Genomic DNA, 8,593 nt, shown 5'->3' with positions numbered 1-8,593 from the left:
CTCCCTCAACTCACTTGAAATTTTGAAGAAATTTGCCTTTGAATGGAATATGGTTTCTGTCCCTGGTCCCCTTACTCTGGGCTCCTCAGGAATCCTTAATTCCCGTCATTCCTTCGGGCTTTCTCAAATATTGGGTCTATCAACGGTTCCTCTCTCAAGAGTCCGAGATGTTATTGATGATCCTGGGATAGGTCCGCTAACATAAATAGGGTCTAGGGGACTTTGTCCACATTTGAAGAAGTCTGTCTAGTTAAGGAACCCCTGACAAACACAATATCGCTGTTGAGTGCTGTCCTGTTGGCAAAGGAGACGAGGCACTCAAAGCCCTATTAAGCCAGAATGTGGGAGGTGGTTTTGGGCAAAGATCTCACTGAGGAACAATGGTCTACTGCTTTCACATTGACTCATATCTGGCTCCTATCATCTCCAGTAACTCAACTTCTAAATACTGGGGCACATTTATTTACCCGGTCCAGTCGCGATCCCGCAGCGCATTGTCCAATGAGGATTCGGGTCTGCCGGGATTGACTAAGCCCGTGCGCCCGATATCCAGAAGGTGTCGCTGCTGCGCCGAGCTCCGCCGGAGTTCACCTTCTTCTTCCCGATGCATGTGAGTGCTGATCTTGCGGCACAAATCTTTTTTTTTAAATCCCTGGATTTTCCGGATCCGTCGGGTTGTCCGACGGCCACGCCCCCCAATTTCTGTCGCGTGAAAGCCGGTGTGGATGCGCCACAAGCCGATCGCGTGCGCCAAAAACCGATGGCAATTTGGCACCAATCGGAAATATTTGGGAAAACCCGATGGAATCGTGGCTGCAGGACCCTTAGTAAATGTGCCCCACTGTGTCAATGGTATTGCAGGTTCCTAATTGTTGCTTGGTGTGGTGGCGTGTGATGCACATAAGCATTTAGCTTTAATAAAAAGATGCAAATCGGATAAATGAAGTCTAAAAGCAATGGAATAAGCGTAGACAGAATAATGAATTTGGCGCAAAATCATTGTGAAATGTTCAATTCCATTTGTCGCAATGAAAAGGCGCAAAAACTGAGTAAAAACCCAAAACTTGCTCCAAAACAATCCCAAACAGAGACAAAAATACTAATGATAGATTACACCCTTTGAGTTTATGTTGTATATGAGGATATAATGTGAGCAACAAAAGAGTCGTTTTTCCTGCTGTGTCCATTACTAGTAATATCGTTCCTTACGTGATCCCGATTGGATCCATCAGTGTCACGATACCATAGGCTCCAGGCTGTATTGATTGTGCTGAGAGTTGTATCACTTTATATCAGACACAGGTAAAAGTGACAATTAGCAGATTACAGGTGCAAAATATTGCAACATAGCAGTCCTCTGGACAACTGTATTCCACACTGTGCACCTAAATTATATAGACATATAATAATAATAATAATAATAATAATAATAATATGCTAGATGCAATTTTTAAATAGACACATGGTCAGTGACTACAGGACTGATCAGACACAGGTAAAAAGGTGACATTAGCAGTTTACAGGTGACTATTCTCTTCCATCACGATGACTTCTCCCAGTCGTGAGTTATTGCTGTAGTTTGCAGATGTCTGGGGCTTTTGCAACCAGTCTCCACACTGCAACCCTAAAAAAACCACTGGAACTCACAGTCTACCCTGGAAAACAACTGTGTCCCACACTGTGCACCTAAATAATATATATCTCAATACTACTGATGACCAGGTTAATGATGTTTCTTAATTTTGCAGGTGTGAATATTTTCTTCATACAGATGTTCCTGTTGATGTTACACTGGATGAACCAGAAGCTTCTAGATTCTATTCTTTTCCCCATAGCAAGTAACAATTATCATGTTTTTTTTTTTTAAATTGATCCATTTTGGGATTTCTTGCTGCTCCTTTAGGGTGCGGTCACACGTTGCAGTTAAAACTGCATCGCAATCAGCTTTGAGGCGGTTTTAGGTGCAGTTTTGTCAATTGAACAGGTGAAAGGCATGAACTGAATGGGTGAATTTGATTTTGAAGGGGAAACCTGCTCCACAAATGTCATTCACCCGTTCAGTTCATGTCTTTCACCTGTTCAATTGACAAAACTGCACCTAAAACCACCTCAAAGCTGATTGTGATGCAGTTTTAACTGCAACGTGTGAACGCACCCTTAAACCAGTCCCATGTGCTAACAGATACCTGATTACATGAATATGCCTCACTCAATGGGGCTCATTTACTAAGAGTCTGAACGCTGCACTTTCCGATTTCCCCCAAATTGCCCCAGGATTTTGGCGCATGCGATTGGATTGTGGCGCATCGGCTTTCACGTGACTGAAATCGGGAGGCGTGGCTGTCGGACAACCCGACGGATTTGGAAAAAGCGCAGAATTTAAAAAAGAATTTGTGTCGCAAGATCAGCACTTACATGCATCGGGACGAAGAAGGTGAACTCTGGTGGACCTCGGAGCAGCAGCGACACCTGCAGGATATCGGGCGCACGACCTTGGTGAATCCCGGCAGACCCGAATCCTCGTTGGACAACGCGCCGCGGGATCGCGACAGGACCGGGTAAGTAAATGTGCCCCAATGAGTGCATTGGCGTTCTCTAACACTGCTGTGCTCTCAGCTCTCTATTGAGCAGATTCCCAGGCATTTACTTCTACCAGTGGCTGCTGTACTATACCACCAGAAAACTGCTACAGAAAAGAGCACAGAGCACAGCAGTGTGAGGACACACATCATCAGTGCACATTGGGAATCAACAATGCTAGATTATACATCCACAGTCCTGATGCTACTCGCAACATACAAAAACGTATGAATACACATCTCTCCAGAGATAATAGCTAGCAGAGAGCACGGAGCACAGCAGTGTGAGGAAACATCCTCAGCTCACTTGGAGAAATGATAGTCCTTGAAAATGTAAACATTTTTTTACAGTTCCGTTACTACTAACAACATACACAAAGGTATGATTATACATATTGGAACAATACCAAACGATGGCAGCAGAGAGAACAGAACACAGCAGTGTGAGGGCACACCCTCAGTTCAACCCTGGAATATAAATCCTTATATCACAGTCCTGCAGCAACTAACAATATACAAAAAGGTATGGTTACACATCTCTCCAGGGACAATACAGAGCACTGGCTGCAGAGAGCACAGCAGTGTGAGGTCTGATTACACATCTCTCCAGGGACAGTACATAACACTGGCTGCAGAGAGCACAGAGCACAGCAGTGTGAGGTCTGATTACACATCTCTCCAGGGACAGTACATAACACTGGCTGCAGAGAGCACAGAGCACAGCAGTGTGAGGTCTGATTACACATCTCTCCAGGAACAATACATAACACTGGCTGCAGAGAGCACAGAGCACAGCAGTGTGGGGTCTGATTACACAGCTCTCCAGGGATAATACATAACACTGGCTGCAGAGAGTACAGAGCACAGCAGTGTGAGGTCTGATTACACATCTCTCCAGGGACAATACATAACACTGGCTGCAGAGAACACAGAGCACAGCAGTGTGAGGTCTGATTACACATCTCTCCAGGGACAATACATAACACTGGCTGCAGAGAGCACAGAGCACAGCAGTGTGAGGTCTGATTACACATCTCTCCAGGAACAATACATAACACTGGCTGTAGATAGCACAGAGCACAGCAGTGTGAGGTCTGATTACACATCTCTCCAGGGACAACACATAACACTGGCTGCAGAGAACACAGAGCACAGCAGTGTGAGGTCTGATTACACATCTCTCCAGGGACAATACATAACACTGGCTGCAGAGAGCACAGAGCACAGCAGTGTGAGGTCTAATTACACATCTCTCCAGGGACAATAAGTAACAATGGATGCAGAGAGCACAGAGCACAGCAGTGTGACCAGAGCGTGCTCATGCACTTTATCCTATAACTTTCAGTATGGATGAGGATGACTTTGTGATCAGGCTGCACAGTGTAATAATATGTTGTGTACATAATGTGTGTAGCAGAGCAGCCCTTTAATTGGGCAGCGAGTGTATTATTACCTGGAGCCGCTCCACGTCTCTTCATACAATCCATTAATGAGGCTTTCTCTCCCTTTGCAATTTCGATTTAATTGTATAAAACAAGTTATTATTCACAATTTTCTGTTTTCATGGAAAGGTTCAGGGTTAATCATTAGATGGGATTGGTGAGAACATTCATTATCCGCGCCGGCTCCTCTAATCACAAAGACGCCGGCATTAGCCGCATGACCACAGGACAATTAGCGAGCGCTGGATTGTGGCAGCAAGGAATTACAAAGATTCTCTGTGGACCATCGAGACCAAGGACTCAGGCGACGTCAGGAGGATCACAGTTTGGAAGGGACAGGAGAGTGCACCTCCCCCAACCACCGGATGAGGATTTCATTCACTGCAGCCGGTCTGTAATAGACAGTCATAGAATAATCATCTCATACCAGAAACATCATAGTAGTTATATTCCTGTACATAGGGGGCAGTATTATAGTAGTTATATTCCTGTACATAGGAGGCAGTATTATAGTAGTTATATTCTTGTACATAGGGGGCAGTATTATAGTAGTTATATTCTTGTACATAGGGGGCAGTATTATAGTAGTTATATCCTTGAACATAGGGGGCAGTATTATAGTAGTTATATTCTTGTACATAGGGAGCAGTATTATAGTAGTTATATTCCTGTACATAGGGGGCAGTATTATAGTAGTTATATTCTTGTACATACGGGGCAGTATTATAGTAGTTATATTCTTGTACATAGGGGGCAGTATTATAGTAGTTATATTCTTGTACATAGGGGGCAGTATTATAGCAGTTATATTCCTGTACATAGGGGGCAGTATTATAGTAGTTATATTCCTGTACATAGGGGGCAGTATTATAGCAGTTATATTCCTGTACATAGGGGGCAGTATTATAGTAGTTATATTCCTGTACATAGGGGGCAGTATTATAGTAGTTATATTCCTGTACATAGGGGGCAGTATTATAGTAGTTACATTCCTGTACATAAGGGGCAGTATTATAGTAGTTATATTCCTGTACATAGGGGGCAGTATTATAGTAGTTATATTCTTGTACATAGGGGGGAGTATTATACTAGTTATATTCTTGTACATAGGGGGCAGTATTATAGCAGTTATATTCCTGTACATAGGGGGCAGTATTATAGTAGTTATATTCCTGTACATAGGGGGCAGTATTATAGTAGTTATATTCCTGTACATAGGGGCAGTATTATAGTAGTTATATTCCTGTACATAGGGGGCAGTATTATAGCAGTTATATTCCTGTACATAGGGGGCAGTATTATAGTAGTTATATTCTTGTACATAGGGGGCAGTATTATAGTAGTTATATTCCTGTACATAGGGGGCAGTATTATAGCAGTTATATTCTTGTACATAGGGGGCAGTATTATAGTAGTTATATTCTTGTACATAGGGGGCAGTATTATAGTAGTTATATTCCTGTACATAGGGGGCAGTATTATAGTAGTTATATTCTTGTACATAGGGGGCAGTATTATAGTAGTTATAGTCTTGTACATAGGGGGCAGTATTATAGTAATTATATTCTTGTACATAGGAGGCAGTATTATAGTAGTTATATTCCTGTACATAGAGGGCAGTATTATAGTAGTTATATTCTTGTACATAGGGGCAGTATTATAGTAGTTATATTCTTGTACATAGGGGGCAGTGTTATAGTAGTTATATTCCTGTACATAGGGGCAGTATTATAGTAGTTATATTCCTGTACATAGGGGGCAGTATTATAGTAGTTATATTCTTGTACATAGGGGGCAGTATTATAGTAGTTATATTCCTGTACATAGGGGACAGTATTATAGTAGTTATATTCTTGTACATAGGGGGCAGTATTATAGTAGTTATATTCTTGTACATAGGGGGCAGTATTATAGTAGTTATATTCTTGTACATAGGGGGCAGTATTATAGTAGTTATATTCATGTACATAGGGGCAGTATTATAGTAGTTATATTCTTGTACATAGGGGGCAGTATTATAGTAGTTATATTCTTGTACATAGGGGGCAGCATTATAGTAGTTATATTCTTGTACATAGGGGCAGTATTATAGTAGTTATATTCTTGTACATAGGGGGCAGTATTATAGTAGTTATATTCTTGTACATAGGGGGCAGTATTATAGTAGTTATATTCTTGTACATAGGGGGCAGTATTATAGTAGTTATATTCCTGTACATAGGGGGCAGTATTATAGTAGTTATATTCTTGTACATAGTGGACAGTATTATAGTAGTTATATTCTTGTACATAGTGGACAGTATTATAGTAGTTATATTCTTGTACATAGGGGGCAGTATTATAGTAGCTATATTCTTGTACATAGGGGGCAGTATTATAGTAGTTATATACTTGTTAATAGGAGCAGTTCTTGTATTGCCATCCTGTATATGCTGCCTCATGTTTCCTACTTCTAGATTAGACATAACATAGTGTGATACAATATTAGGTATAAAATAAAACTACCACAATCTATACAGGAGACGTGTTGTCTGTACAAGGATTACACTTCCATATATGAAGCTGCAGCCTGTAATTTGTACTTTTGCTTTTTCCTTGTTTATTGCCGGATGTCACATAAGTAGACGTCGGGCTGCAGACTGTCATTTCCCCATTGCGTAAAGGTCACATTTATGATTCGCTCCTCGAGTCTTCTGTATAATTACAATGTATTTAAGTCACTTTGCTTTGGCCGTGCACTGACCTGGGAGGAGAGTGGCCGGATTTATTTATGTCACCTGCAGGAGTTAGTAACATAGAACTAATGAGCTCCCCCTAGTGGTGGCTGACGAGAACCCGAATTCTATTCATGGCTGTGACTTCATAAAGATGTACAAATAAAATGGTTTCACTTTAAGGAATTGCTACTACGTATAAGCTCTTTTGGTTTTCAACATTGATAGAGATAGCTGGTCTGGATGAGTGATACAGTAGCACCTGGCTCGGGCACAGTCCAGATTACTAATAGTGCATGCAGCAAACCTCGGCTATCTCCCTCTGCAGGATGACCACGTGAGCCAGATGGCGTGTGTGTGACCATATGGCGGCACGGAGTAGGTTTGCACTAGATTTTATATCTCATTTAGAGCAGTAACACTGGACACCGGTCTCGCTTTGCTTGCAGTTTTCTCTTTTAAGTGTAAGGAACATAAACTGGATCATATCAGACTAGTAAAGTTCACATCCACTTGTTACACACTAGATAAGGCCGGAGACCCCTGGTCTGTAATTACTATGAATCAGTCACTGCAGGATCCTCTTTGGCCAATCTGGAGAGACTTAAGTACAAGACTAGTGCATGAGATGTATACAAACCCCAGACACATGTGCAGAGACCGATTTACACCATGTTCACATGACGCGGTTGTGGACTCAAATCTGCCTTATAGACTACTTCTCGTTCCGTCTTTTCATACCTGACTGTTCCTTCTTCGGCGACAGCCTGTCCTTATGGCACAGCTGCAGGGGTCTACAGGGCCCTGAAGAAAAGGAAGGCTGAAAGGACAATTTCTCCCATCCCTCCATTCCTGAAGGCCATGGCTTAGGCTGCATTCACACCTCATTTTTGGACATGTCCGGTGTATACACAAGAAAAGTCCCTGATGTATATGCCGAGCTTGTTCATCATTGACTTATATTTGCACTCGGGGGCTTCCTTTTTGCCTCTGTTTGATCAGAATACGTCATATCCAGCAGGAAACACTGATGAAGTGCAGCAAGTAAACTGTACTATATCATCCTGCTGGAAGGAGCAGTATATGCCCATTAAAGCCTATGGGGGATGGATGCAACAGTGAAGCATCCATCCCCGGCATCTGCCGAGCGCACATTGTTGGCGTTTCCTAAATATGAACAGTTACATCACTCAGGATACCAATCACTCCCTAAAGCCAATGTTCACTCCTCCTGCTGCTTTCAGGGGCGAGGAGCTCAACCCAGGACATCCCAAAGTATGAGTGGAAAAAGCTGCTGCACCCCGCTTTAAGGACACTTCAGGATTTTGTACAGTGTATCCCTGCAATGGGGGGCAAAAACAAGCTGAACGCAGCTTTTTACTTATTGTAATCAACTATTTATCTGATAGTGTTCTACTATTTTATATACATTTATTCATAGTTTAATCGTAAATATCCCGTCTGGAGGAGTTCACAGAAAGTGCATTGTCCATGTATAAGATTGTGCCCCCAATATCCTGCATGTGTCGCTTCCCCGCTCAGGTCCCGGAGTTCACCTTCTTCCTGGTGCATGTAAGTGCATTGTCCGTGTATAATGCGCTGTGCGGGGAGTCACTAAGATCGTGCGCCCGATATCCTGCATGTGTCACTTCCCCGCTCAGGTCCCAGGAGTTCCCCTTCTTCTTCCTGGTGCATGTAAGTGCATTGTCTGTGTATAATGTGCTGTGCGGGGAGTCACTGAGATCCTGCACCCGATATCCTGCATGTGTCACTTCCCCGCTCAGGTCCCCGGAGTTCACCTTCTTCTTCCTGGTGCATGTAAGTGCATTGTCCGTGTATAATGCGCTGTGCGGGGAGT

The 8,593-nt window shown here is 42.7% G+C and overlaps 1 protein-coding gene across 1 annotated transcript in view; it reads right to left on the bottom strand.

The window, feature by feature from the left end:
* Window positions 1–4,067: 4,067 nt before the first annotated feature.
* EPHX2 (epoxide hydrolase 2) overlaps window positions 4,068–8,593 on the bottom strand; it is a 72,174-nt gene continuing 67,648 nt past the window's right edge. The window contains exon 19 of the mRNA XM_072143879.1: window positions 4,068–4,413. Coding sequence (XP_071999980.1) covers window positions 4,341–4,413 — 73 coding nt within the window. The 3' untranslated portion in view covers window positions 4,068–4,340. The remainder of the gene's footprint in view (window positions 4,414–8,593) is intronic.

The sequence above is a fragment of the Engystomops pustulosus genome, chromosome 3 (assembly GCF_040894005.1).
Source record: "Engystomops pustulosus chromosome 3, aEngPut4.maternal, whole genome shotgun sequence".
NCBI lineage: Eukaryota > Metazoa > Chordata > Amphibia > Anura > Leptodactylidae > Engystomops > Engystomops pustulosus.
Note: the sequence above shows the minus strand (reverse complement) of the source record. Positions and strands in the feature narration are given on the sequence as shown.